At 41.1% G+C, this 13,912-nt stretch overlaps 2 protein-coding genes across 3 annotated transcripts in view; one reads left to right on the forward strand and one right to left on the reverse strand.

Annotated features, from left to right (window-relative positions):
• Positions 1–3,196, forward strand: part of LOC114666447 (kelch domain-containing protein 1) — a 43,127-nt gene extending 39,931 nt beyond the window's left edge. For both annotated transcript variants that reach the window (XM_028821310.2, XM_051919938.1), the window contains one exon: positions 2,016–3,196. In XM_028821310.2, the coding sequence (XP_028677143.2) occupies positions 2,016–2,196 (181 nt within the window). In that variant the 3' untranslated portion in view covers positions 2,197–3,196. The remainder of the gene's footprint in view (positions 1–2,015) is intronic.
• Positions 1–13,912, reverse strand: part of lrr1 (leucine rich repeat protein 1) — a 147,318-nt gene that overhangs the window by 80,783 nt on the left and 52,623 nt on the right. The window lies entirely within an intron of this gene.

The following is a 13,912-nucleotide window of genomic DNA, read 5'->3' on the forward strand; positions in this document are numbered from 1 at the left end:
TTTTTTCTATAATTTGCTTGAACATTCCGTTGATTTTGCGACTTCTCTCATTGCGCTAAGTATCATAGTTCGCTTGCGGTACCGATTTATTAGTGCGACTCCGAGAGAGACTCATCGGGGGGCGGGGCCCTCCTCACTCACGCGTCTGCCTCGGGGCGTAACGTTAACTCCGCTTAGTTAGTAGATGAGAGAACTATTCAACGAATTTAGATCTTTTTTTTTTTTCTATAATTTGCTTGAACATTCCGGTTGATTTTGCGACTTCTCTCATTGCGGTAAGTATCATAGTTCGCTTGCGGTACCGATTTATTAGCGCGACACCGAGAGAGACTCATCGGGGGGCGGGGCCCTCCTCACTCACGCGTCTGCCTCGGGGCGTAACCTTAACTTCGCTTAGTTAGCAAACGAGAGAACTACTCAATGGATTTAGATCTTTTTTTTTTATATATATAATTTGCTTGAACATTCTGGTTGATTTTGCGACTTCTCTCATTGCGGTAAGTATCGTAGTTTACTTGCAGGAGTGATATATTCGCACTAATCAGAGACAGAGGCTGCGGGCCGAGGAGAGGTGACATCAGGAGTGGGGAGCTGGGCCGGGCCGGACCCTCCTCACAGTCCTGTTTCACTAATACGCGGGTGGAGCTGTGGGGAATGGCTAGTGCATCTATATAACATATGAGTTTCACTTTTTGAATTGAATTACTGAAATGAATTGTAGCGGGGCTACATAGTTTATAGTGTTGTCAAATGTTAGTACTGAGTGCGTCTTGTTTCCATTGTCCCGTTTGCTGTTTATGTGTGTATCAGTGAATGCCGTCCCCGTAAAGGGGGACGGATGATGGAAGGAGACCGCAACCCCAAACCTGGAAAACACCTGTTCATCATTAATCAATTACAGCCGTCACAGGACTATTTAAGCAATCAGGAGGGAATATCCGAGAGAGAAGAGGAGAGGAGAGGAGAAAGGAGACCATTTTTTCAACCACGGATTCAACTTACCTGCTGTTTTTTTCACATCGCGCTTTTACAATAGTTTGTTTTTCATTCCGCCGGACTGTCTTCCATCCTTCATCTGCAGAGACCCCGGGGTCGGATTGTCGTGCACCACACGCCGAGGAATCACGGTGAGGTTGCTCCAATTGCCGGGAAAATCAAACAACTCATTTATCTCTAGTTCAGTCATCCGTATTCAGGACAGTTTTTATAACCGGACTCAAATTCACGATCATTCATTCCGTATATCATTCATTGTTGTTATTCGTTGTTTGTTATATGTTACAGGGGCAAGGGAGGATTTGTTGTATTTATATATGGTGGTGTCTCGTTGTTGCTGTGGTGGAGGGATATTTATATTTATATATGTATATATTTCTATTTTGCATTTGTCTTGTTATTTCATTTAATATAATTAATCATTTAATTTTACATACCTGTTTTTATGTGCTTATATGTACACCGTCGATTGTGGGGGAAAAGTTTAATTTGTTAGAGGTACGACTTGATAGTTAGATTTAACCTCAGTAAATTATCCAGGCCACAGGTCTTGGAGGTGTAGCTGCCGGCTGGGTAAGGGGTCGGCCGTTACAGAATTAAGTTTTCAATGATATTGTAATTTATTGAGATGCACGTGTACTGTATGCATTGTCCTTGGTTGTCATCTCTCATGCACACAGAGCCCACCCTAATGACCTGAGACACAACCAAACCTGTTTGATACAATCAGAGAGGGGCGCAGAGTAGTTGAACCAAGTCGCTGGGATGTCAGACTACACGACTGCTGCTCATGGGAGCACGCCACGATTACCTCCTCCACCTTGCTAAGATTATGTATGTGAAATCCAGGACTGAAAGTTCCTGGAAAAGTCGTGTAATGTAACATGGAGTTTAATTGTAATCTATTTTTACTACTCTGTATATCGTAGTGCTGAGTGAACGCAGGTATTAATGTGTGTGGGAAGAGACTCTGATTAAGCTGCTTAAAGACTTTTTTGTTTTTCCTTTTTTGGGTGAAGATTATGTTTGGACTTCATTGGAAAAAATGGCTCAGCTCTTGAGAAGCAACTGACTTGGTTACCACAGAAACTTTACCAGCAAGTTGAAAACAGGATTTTGTTTTGGGCTAACATTAAGAAACAACAAAGGCCATCGGAGACTCCAAAAACTGATACTGCTTGCCGCCTCCCTAACTTGTAACAGGTGACCTGATGTGCATTTTCTGCACTCGACCATCAAATTGAGGAAAGGTTTCTTGAAAATGAGTTAAAATGGCAATCGGTGGAACCGGCGCTCCGAACCACACTGGAGAACTGACAGTAATAAACACTGGGAATTACAACACTATTTTTTCTGCACTTATATTTCTCATATCTGGTATGTTTTATTGTTTTTCTTTAAGTTGTGTTTATTTATTAACACATGTTATTCCTTTCAATTTAAGAAGCACAACCTATTTTATGATAAAATAAAATGAAACAACTTAGCAGGTGAGAGACCTTGAAAGAAAACCGCATCGAGAGGTCCCAAGACGTTGCCCCAGATAACTTCATTCAAGGGTGTCTGATGTTACCAGAGAAGCAGGGCGCAGCATTTCTGCAACTATAAGTGGCACGTTGAAAGCACACAGCTCTGCCACACAGATGTCAGGATGTGGCTAAGCAAATCACTGTTACAGATCGCATTTTCAAGCCGCAGCCTTGTCTTAGTAGGTAAATTAAAAACAAAAACGGCTCCAGTTCGGGTAGAGAAACAGCAAGTAATGCAATGGCTACAAAAAATTCTATGCTGCCTACAAATCCTTTAAGGCGAAACAGATATTGAAGTTTCTAGAGACGGTCTGATGGAAGACTGTTAAGGGGAAGGCAGGTTTCAGATTTAAACATTGAGTGAAGACAATTTTGGTTGTTTCTTTAAAAAAAAAAAAAATTTAAAAACCACATGTGAAGTTCCTTCTGTCCATTATAGCAGGCAGGAGATCCTGCAGCCGAGAGCTCCTTTATTTACACCGTATTTGTTGTCAGGTTATTGTATTTGAAATGTGTCTTGGTTTAGTTGGTCAGCAACATTTAAACAAAAACATAATTGGATTTTAAATGACTTGTTATTCTCTTCAATGGCACTTTTTACTCTTTTATATTCTGTGACCTATTTTGCATGAGTTGTAAATAAATAAAACAAGTACAAAGTGTATTCATAACCTGTGCGCCTGTTTTGTATTTTACTGACATTTTGAAAACAATTTCTTTAGGAACGGCCTGTGAAACTTTGTATTGACATATCATCTTCCGTGTGTGTGTGTGTGTGTGTGTACACAGTCAGGTCCTTAAATATTTGGACCGTGACACTATTTTCACAATTTTGACTCTGTACACCACTATAATGGACTTGAAATAAAGCAAACAATACGTGATTGAGGTGTAGACTTTCAGCTTTGATCTAACGGGTTTCTCAAAAATATATGAGCGTTAGGAATGACAGACATTTTTCTGCATAGCCCCCCATTTCCAGCGGCTCCAAAGTATTTGGACATTTGACGGACAAGCTGTGCTATGGCCAGGGGGGAGCAGGTCCCTCATTACTTCATTAACTATTAAGCAGGTTGAAGGTCTGGAGTTGATTCCAAGTGTGGAGTTTGCATTTGGAAGCTGTCACTGTGAACTCTCAATATGAGGTCCAAAGAGCTGTCCATGCAAGTAAAAACAGGCCATCATTAGGCTGAGAACACAAAACAAACCCTTTAGAGAGACGGCAGAAACACCAGAAGTGGTCAAATAGACGGACGGACAGACAGTCAGACAGATACTTTATTAATCCCAAGGGGAAATTCACATACTCCAGCAGCAGCATACTGATACAAAAAAAAATTATTAAAGAGTAATAAAAATGTAGGTAAAAACAGATAACAACTTTGAATAATATTAACGTTTATCCCCCCGGGTGGTATTGAAGAGTCGCATAGAGTGGGGGAGGAACGATCTCCTCAATCTGTCAGTAGAGCAGGACGGTGACAGCAGTCTGTCGCTGAAGCTGCTCCTCTGTCTGGAGATGATCCTGTTCAGTGGATGCAGTGGATTCTCCATGATTGACAGGAGCCTGCTGAGCGCCCGTCGCTCTGCCACGGATGTCAGACTTTCTTTGGACATTTCTGCACTTGACCATGAAATTGAGGAAAAGGTTCTTGAAAATGAGTTAAAATGGCAATTAGTGGAACTAGCACTCCAAAACACACTGAACTGCAAATAATAAACACTGGGTATTACAACACTTTTTTATACCACAATGTTAGATAGAGAAGAGAAGAAACATCTCATGATCCAATGAATACCACGTCATCCGTGCAACACGGTGGAGGCCGTGTTATGGCCTGATCATACAAGGCTAACGATGGAAGTCAGTCACTGGTGTTTATTGATGATGTGACTGCTGACAGAATTAGCACGATGAATTCTTAAGTGTACTGAGGGGCTACACTGTCTGCTCAGATTCAACCAAATGCTGTAGAACTGATAGGATGACACTTCACAGTACAGATGGACAATGAGCCAAAACACACTGTGACAGCAAACCAAGTGCTTTTAAACACAAACAAGTGGAGTATTCGTCAATGGCCAAGTCATTCAACAGGCCTCAACCCAACTGGACTTGCATTTCACCTGCTGAAGACAAAACTGATGGCAGAAAGTCCAACAAACAAACAGCACCTGAAGACCACTGCAGTAAAGGCCTGGCAAAGCATCACTGGAGTGGAAACCCAGCACCTGAGATGGTCTTGAGCTCAGACTTTAGGACGTCATTGACTGTAAAGGATATTCAACCAAATATTGAAAATGATTTTTATATTTATGACTATGTTTGTCCAAATACTTTTGAGTCCTTGAAAATAGGGGGACCATGTATAAAAATGGCTGTCTTTTCTAAACGGCTCATATAATATTTTTGTTAAACCCCTCGAATTAACTGTGCAAGTCTACACTTTAATCCCATAATGATTGTTTTGTTTTCAAATCCAATGTGGTGGCGTACAAAGCCAAAGTTATGAAAATGGTGTGACTGTCCAAATACTTATGGGCCCGACAGTATGTTATATGATTTTCGTGAGGGGTTGTTATTTTTTGGTTGGTTATTATATAATCTGAGGCAGTCACCTCACTCCACTGGTTTAACTCCCTGTTTCGAAGCTTTCTGCATGGGGTTTGAAGCGTTCTCTGCATATTCATGTCAGTTTCCTCCCAAACTAGAAAGGGAGAATTTGCTCTGAGATAGATTGGTGCCCTGCCCTATTAATTGAATGATCTGGATGAGAATATAATCAGTAAGATGGTTAAGTCTGCCGATGATGCCAAACTAGGTGAAAGGGCAGATAATGTAGAATCAGCTAAAGTGCTGCCGAGGGAGTTGGACAGCATACAGGCTTGGACAGATAAAATAAGTAAATGTAAAATATTACAAGTGTCATGTAGGAAGTAGTAATGTTAGGTCCAAGTACACAATGGGAGGTCTGAAACTTGAGTGTACCCCTTAGGAAAATGACCTGGGAGTCTTAGTGGACTCATCATTATCAACATCCAGACAGTATTCAGACGCGATCAGGAAAGCTAAATGGGTGTCAAGTTATATAGCGCCCTGATGTGTGGAGTACAAGTTAATGGTGGTGATGCTTAAGTTATGTAATGCACTAGTGAGGCCTCACCTGAAGTACTGTGTGCAGTTCTGGTCTCCATACGAGGTGAGACACAAAAATAACCGGACTGGGCTGGGGGCTTTCCTGGAAAATCGCCTGGAGGTCGTCCGGATGTGAATCTTAAACCACACGGCCTCTCAAACATATCCTGTGAACAGCCCAGTCAGTATTCGCACAACAATCGCTACACGAGTTGCTGTGATAATGTCGGGTGAAAAAATCAAACAGCGAGACGAGACAACGCTCCCACACACAATGCTTTTTCCGTGACTGACAAAAACATTCCTGTCCTCGATCATCTTCCTTATTCGCCCGATTTGGCTCCCTGTGATTTTTACTTGTTCCCGAAAATCAAAAGTGACCTGAAGGGAACAGATTTTTCTTCAGTAGATGAAGTGCAGACAAAAACGGCAAGCCTGTTGAAGAGCCTCAAACAAGAAGACTTCCAGCGCTGTTTCCATCGATGGACGATACGTACGGAGCGGCGTAGAGATCAGTAGGGGGTTATATAGAAGGTGACAATGTTTAGAATGCTGTAATTCAGCAATAATTTTTGTGTCTCACCTCATATTACAAACAAAAAAAAAAAAGACAAGACATAGCAGCGCTAGAGAAGGTCCAGAGATGAGCAACTAGGCAGATTGGGTCAGAGATGGATGAACTATGAGGAGAGGTGGACAGAGCTGAGCCTTTGCAGTTTAAGCAATGATTAAGAGGCGACATGACTGCACTGTTTAAAATTACGAAAGGAATTCATTTATACAGTGGATCTCAGCGGTTACTTTAAAATAAATTCGGCAACAAGAACATGGGGACACATTTGGACACTTGTTAAGCGAAGATTTTCTGCAAATGTTAGAAAGTTTGTCTTCACGCAAAGGACTATAGACACATGGGATGAGATACCCAGTTAGTGTGATGGAGGGCAGGACTTCAGGGACAATCAGAACTCACCTTGATGTCATCGTGGACAAACTCATTGGGCTGAACGGCGTGTTCTCATCACAGCACTTTGTGATGTCCTAATGGCCATCTGTGATTTATTAATTGTTTTAATCTTCTTATCCAGTCGAGCAGAGCAGAGCTTGTCCTCACAGGTGGCGCAGTGGTAGTGCTGCTGCTTTGCAGTAAGGAGACTGTGGAAGATTGTGGGTTCGCTTCCCGGTTCCTCCCTGTGTGGATAGCGCTTTGAGTATTGAGAAAAGCGCTATATAAATGTAATGAATTATTATTATTAATTAATTATTCCATCCTGGCCACACTGGGTTTGCCCTTGAATGGGGAAGCAAGCCATTGCAGGATAACCCCCCCCCCCCCCCCCACCACCAGTCTGAAGATGGAAGGAAAGTGCAAACTCCACAAAGGAAGTGTCAAATCTGTGTCCCTGGAACTGTGACAATCTTTTTGTTTTGTTTGTTTCTAATTTTATTTCTCTGCTTTTAAAATCAGATTTTTTCCTGTCGGTTTCCTTTATTCAGCAGAAGTGCATTCCAAACAGCTCATTAACGGTTTTACTGATTTCCCCTTTAAAAATAAAAACATGTGTTTGTCTTTAGTTAATTTACCAGGACAAAGGAAAAACTAGAAGTCTTTTTTCTTTTTCCAAAGGAAGCCTTTTGTGAGTCTTACCTTGTAGAATGCTCACTTACTGTATTTCTGTTTTTATTTTCTTGGTCAATTTTCTCCTTCCTTGCATAAAAACAGGATGTTATACTTTACCATCTGAAAAACACTTTCTGCTGACAATTTCCTTTCACTTGTCTTGCTCAGCATATGGCTGTGACACCCTTCCCTATGATTATATACGGGTTAGAGGAGATTCAGAAATCAAAAGAGTGAGTCGGGCTGCTAATCGTATTTGAACAGTGACCCAGTCCTCACGCACGTTGGGTCAATCAGGGGCTCCGTGTGCCTGATGTACAGTACGTGACTCTGTGACTGTCCTATTGAGGACTTGTGCCTAGTCGGAGATCCTTTGCGGTCTTGCACCCAATTCTAAGGGTACTCGCCTTGAGGTTATTTTAGAAGAATTAAGTGGATAGGATTGGAGAGCTTTGTTGGGCTGAACGGCCTGTTCTCCTCTAGATTGTTCTAATTTTCTAATAAGCTTGACCTCCCATGATCCCCAAACGTAAGGGTGTCATAAACTCCAGTCCCACAGGGTCTCAAAATTCTGCTAATTGAATGACCACCTTTTACTTTTATTTTAACTTTATTAGCATTAGGCCCATTGGATTCTTGGACCCATTGGAGTCCCGAGCATCACTTGGGCAACGGTATAGACGCGTCTTGTGTAAGACCTGAGGATTACTCGGGCTGAAAAAGTGCCAAGCGTTACTCCGGCGCTTGCATTAGCGTTGGGCCCACAGATTACCCAGGCAGCGGTGTAGCCGTGTCTTTTCTAAGCCTCATAATGGCGTCTCCTAAGAAACGTTTTTGAGTAGAACAGGTGTTGCACACTCTTAACAGTGATATGAGCAGCGATGTTGAGGACGTGAATTACATTCAGACACTGAAACTGAAACGGGTACGGATTCTGATGAATCCAATAGTGATACTCGTGTCACTCGTACATGTGCAGTGTGCTGTTCATATTATTATTATTATTTGTATCATTATTGTTTTTAACGTTTTACAGTAGAAAGATGAGATTTAATAATATGTAATTTTTCGTGCTAAAATATGCAACACTTTTTACATGTTTTTTTAGAAAAAATGTAACGCTAAGGAGGTTAGCAGACTTATGTCATAAGATTTAGGATTTGTCGCATTATCTTTTTTTGATTAACTAGCAGGCAATCAATAAAGAGATGCAACGGGGGACAACAAATGAGCAACTGAACCATTTGGTAGATCACATCAGCTTATTTAAAAAGAAAATATTGGCGGTTTGAGAAACATTGATCTCTTCTGGTCTACAAAACATTTTAATTGTACTCTGCATGACAGAGGCCCTCAAACTCAGTCCTGTGGACCCCATGTAGCGGCAAGTTTTTGTTCCAACCAATTTCTGGTTTTAATTAGACCCCTAGCCTAATTAAGCAAGCTGTTATTCTCAATTTGTGTGTTTTGGGGTCAATGTAGAAATCACAAAACTAAGTTTGGTACATTTTTATTAGATTGTACTGAGCATTTATGAGGGGTTCATAGGGATGAGTTAGTGTTTTTCTTAGGTGTGTTCGCATATAATGCGAGAAGCCCCTACTGTGATAGTCATTTTAAACTGTGTGTCTGCATAAAACAACTTGGCCTCTGTGGATCGATTTTCTTGAAATTTGGAAACAGTTCAATTTTCATTGAGAAATCTTGAACAGATCAAACTGTACAAAGTTTTAAAGTTTCAGAATCTCCCACTGAAAAGCATTAATTAATCTTCAAACTTGTCTATCCTAAAACAGAGAAACATGGTGTGCGACATCAACTATACTGCTTCATTACTACCTTGACAGCAGATAGGCCAACTTGCATATTTCTCACTTTTTTTAGCCTCCAACAGCCATTACTGATGGCAAACAGATCCTCAGTACAAGTTAAAGAAACACCAGCAGACTGTGTGTGCAGGGTAGGAAGTTGCTACCATGAGCTGCTTGCGTGTGGGCCATCTTCTATCAGCAAGTCAAGAGGGGCGCGTGCGGAAAACTCAGCAAATTGTTTCTGCTTTGTGAACTCTACCCAGCTTTGGATGCAAACCGTAGACAACGGAAGACAAGAAGTACTGTACGTCGGCAGCTCACTCCTCCCAATGCTTTAACCTCCTTAGCGTTACATTTTTCTTAAATAAAACATGTAAAAAGTGTGGCATTTTTTGACTTGAAAAAAATTGCATTTTTATTAAATCTCATCTTTCTACTGTAAAATGTGCAAAACACTTAAAGTACAAAGTCAGAAGTGTAGAACGTTTAATAATGATACTACGGCTACTAATAATAATAACAATATGAAGAGCAGCGTTTCTCAACCTTTAAGTATTTGCGACCCAAGTTTTCATAACAGTTTTAATCGCGCCCCCCCTAACGTTTTTTTGAAAGGAGCCCACTAATACCAATTTGTTCTCTTTTAATTAATGATATATCATAGATGCATATTTAATTATACCTACTTAACTTTTATCGACATTTATCTAACTCTATATTTATTTTTTTAGTATCAGAATGTAGTTTAAGTTAATTTGTTTGGGTTTCAATAGATGTGTTTTTCATATTTTCGATTCTTGTTTTCTTTTTTTCACATCTTCGCTCCCCCCTAGGGGTGCCCACCCCACAGATTGAGAACCATTGATGAAGAGCAAACTGCACACGTGTGAGTAATGCAAGCGTCACGTTTGAATTCATCAGAATCCCTTTCAGTTTTTCTGACCATTTCAATGTCACTGCCTGAAGTCAGATTCACCTCATCACCACTGCTGAGAGGCATTTCTTAGATGCCATTATGAGGTTAGGAGAAGACGCGTCCACATCATTGCCTGGGTAATGCACTGGCTTGACGCTTACACAAGACACGTCTATACCACTGCCGAAGTAACGCTAAGAACTAAAGCTGTTGGCAGTTTTACAGGCCGAGTAATCTTACACGAGATGTGTCTGTACCATTGCCTGAGTGACACTCGGCTCTAACACTAAGGCAGTTAAGTCATAACAAGTAAGTTGCAAACATGCAATGTAAAGAATAAACAAACATTTACTCAGCATTTATCTTACACTAAACCAGTTTCACAGCTTTGATTCACTATTTTCATTGACACTGGGGTTTACAATTAGAGTGCCAGGCTTACTTTGTATCTATAATGGTAAGTTGCTATACTGTAATCAAGTTGCCTTTCACTTCTGTTATGCCCTTACATTTGCCATAACTGAACCACTTTGCAAGTCTCATTTCATGAACATGACTACGGCCAGACATGCTTAAGCAAAGAAGGAAGTCATTACAAAGGTTTATTTATTTGAAATTTAGGTTATGACCAGTAAACCCCAGATTCTGTAAAGAATCGCAAATCCAAGAATGGCAATCACTTTCTGTTCCCTCCAATCTTTGAAGGGATGTAAGATCATGGAGGGTGGGAGCGTCCTGCGAAGGTTTTCATTTAATGAAATAAATGTATTTGTAGTAAAGCTGTTTCTTTTTGGAGCCGTGACTCGTTTGGTTCTGGTGTTTCAGAAGCGCGTTGTAGGCACCTTCGTTCATTGTTTTTATCCATGCCGTCTTGTTTTTGTTTTTCTATGGGTGTGTTGTTAGCTAGAAGTCGTTTACTGTTAGGAATCGTAATTGAACCCCTGACCGCAGGCACTGTGGAGTAGCTGACTGCTGGCACTGTCAGTAGTCACCACTACCTCAAGTTTAAATACATACGCATATTCACTGTGTTTCCCAGTAGACACGATACGTCAGCCTTATTGCGAGTGGCAAAAGTGCTATTTAAACTAATACAGGTAGACGTGGACACCGGGTTTTCTGATGAAAAAACAATAACGTTTAAAACACTATCGTTTACATACAACAGATTTTGGCGTAATCCCCCGGGATCTGGTTTGGAGCGTACAGTGGTTTGTACAATCCCAAGCAGCACATTATTGATTACTTCACTCCACAGCAGTGCCACTCACAATATGGTGGCGACGTTGACGTACGATTCGGCTACTCATGAGGCGTCTAGTTATTCTATGTCAATGTTTAAATATGTCACCATGGCAACTTGTTGGCATACACGGTTTACGTGAAGTTTAGTTTACAGGTTGTGTTGTGTTGTTTGGGTGCCACTTACTGACTCTGGGAAGCCGCTGGGTTTGACTGTTGGGCGCTGTGCGCGTGCGCTTTTGGCACGGGTTGAGTCTGGCAACCATGCATATATGCAACCTTGGTAAACATTACTAAACAAAGGTTTTATATGCGGTGGTGTGCGCGTTCGGGCGGCGGTTGTATTGTGACCTGAAGTTTAGTTTACAGGTTGTGTTGTGTTGTTTGGGCGCTACCTACTGAGTCTGGGAACTCTGGGAAGCCACTGGGTTTGACTCAGGGGCGCTGAGGCGTAGTGCGCATGCGCGTCGGTGTGTCTGGCGTCCGTGCATATATTATACAACTGTCGTTTAGTAATATACAGTAGATAAGTGGCCATTGCAAATGGACACAGTGTGTAAAAATAAGGAGTGTATGTGGGAGAGAGAGTGGTCCCTGTGGTGGACTACAGTCCTGTCCAGCCCTATTTTCAGCCCTTGGAACCTCACAACCCTGAAATGGATTGAGAAGGTTCTAGAACTGACCTACTGAACTCAGTCTATTGAGACCTGCAGTGCTTGCACACTCCTCAATGTTACGTCATGCATACTTTTTTTTTTCAGAACATTCAAATTCCACTCCACATTATCTCCCTAATAAAAAAGAAAATCCGGAGACGGGACGAGACTATTTCCAAGAGATTTTTTCAAGTCCTGCGAGACAAGACTTTGGCTATGAGATTTTTTTCCAGTCATACCCTCCTCTCAACCATATTTAACCACACACACACGAGTGTGAATGCTTTTGTCAGACACACTTCTTGTGCTCTCAGCTCTTATAAATTTTAATGTTCTCCTCACTTTAAGTTCCCAATTAAAGAAGACGTATTATGTTCAAATCTTATTGAAGAATTTCATCACGAAGGGTTATCAACAGAAAAAATGAGTACACAAGCAATCGTAGTACCAAGAAACAATGAAGTCAAACGAATTAACATGAAAATTGTCGACTGGTTACACGGCAAATTGATTAAATGCGTATCAATAGACTACGCTGGAACAGTTGGTGGTGATGGTGCGGAAGATGAAAACATCAACTTACAATATCACAAAGAATATCTACAACTGTTAACACTGTCCGGTCTTCACTCACGGGCAGTTAAACGTTGCGTTGTCACGATTTAAAGTCCAAACACAGAATCAAAATTCAATGCGATATTGTTTTTACTGAAGTTTTACATTAAAAGTGTAAGTTTAAAACGTATTTGCGTGTTAATTTCAAAGCCAAATAGAATGAAATCGTATAACGCAATGAATACCTCTAACGCAACATGAAACATAATCCATTCCATCCGTCCATTATCCAACCTGCTATATCCTAACTACAGGGTCACGTGGGTCTGCTGGAGCCAATCTCAGCCAACACAGGGCGCAAGGCAGGAAACAAATCCCCAGGCAGGGCGCCAGCCCACCGCAGGACACACCCACCAAGCACACACTGGGGACATTAATCGCATCGCCAATGCACCTATCCTGCATGTCTTTGGACAGAGGAAACCCACGCAGACACGAAGAGAACATGCAAACTCCACGAACCCAGGTCTCCTAACTGCGAGGCAGCAGCGCTACCACTGTGCCACATACTTTCAAATTATTATGTTTTACTATTTTTTTTAATATGGTTAATTACTCTGTGTAATAGTTCATTTATGCATATGTAACAATTCCCATGATAATAACAATCTGTTTAATTGCACATCTGCATCCTCATACGCGAGCGGCAGAAATGCAAAGAGCTAGCGCATAGCACCGGCCTGTGGGTGTTAGCGAGTGAAGCGAGTAGAAGGCAAAGCCCCCTAGTTCTTCCAAAATAATATCAGTTTGAGTTCTGAGGGTCCCTAAAGCCCTACTGTCTACCACACTACTTAGTGACTTAAATTGTTTTTTTTTATGATTTTCAGATTTTTATCATCATCATGATTTTCAGTTTTCTTCTCCAGGTCTTCTGATAATTTAATCCATTATTTATGAATACACTTGACTTGAGTATTCCTAGTTTTCATCCTCTTTCTCCGTACGTTTATCATTCGTTTGCTCAGAGGTTGATGCGCTTGATGTTCCTGAGCGGCTCTTCTTTTCTCCACCCTAGCGGCCCGCTTCTTCTCTTCTTTTGTCTGCATCTTTTTACGTTAAAACTGATTTAAGTCGGTGTTTGTGTTGCAGTTACTTATTACGTTTTCCTTAATTTTTCACTTAAGCTGGCACTATGACCACTGCTCCATTATCAAATATGCTGATGGCACCATGCTCATAGAACGCATATCTGGGGAGGATGAAAGCCACTATCTAAATTAAGTGTACTGTATGGTAAACTGGTGTAATAAAAAAAATCTCATTCTGAATGTAAAAAAAGACCAAAGAAATTAAATTTGATTTCAAGAGGCAGAAATCTGTATGTTCAGCCATTGTAGTTCTGGGGGAGGAGGTAGAAATAGTGACTGAATATAAATACTTAGGAACTAAC

The sequence above is a fragment of the Erpetoichthys calabaricus genome, chromosome 16 (genome assembly GCF_900747795.2).
Source record: "Erpetoichthys calabaricus chromosome 16, fErpCal1.3, whole genome shotgun sequence".
Taxonomy (NCBI): domain Eukaryota; kingdom Metazoa; phylum Chordata; class Cladistia; order Polypteriformes; family Polypteridae; genus Erpetoichthys; species Erpetoichthys calabaricus.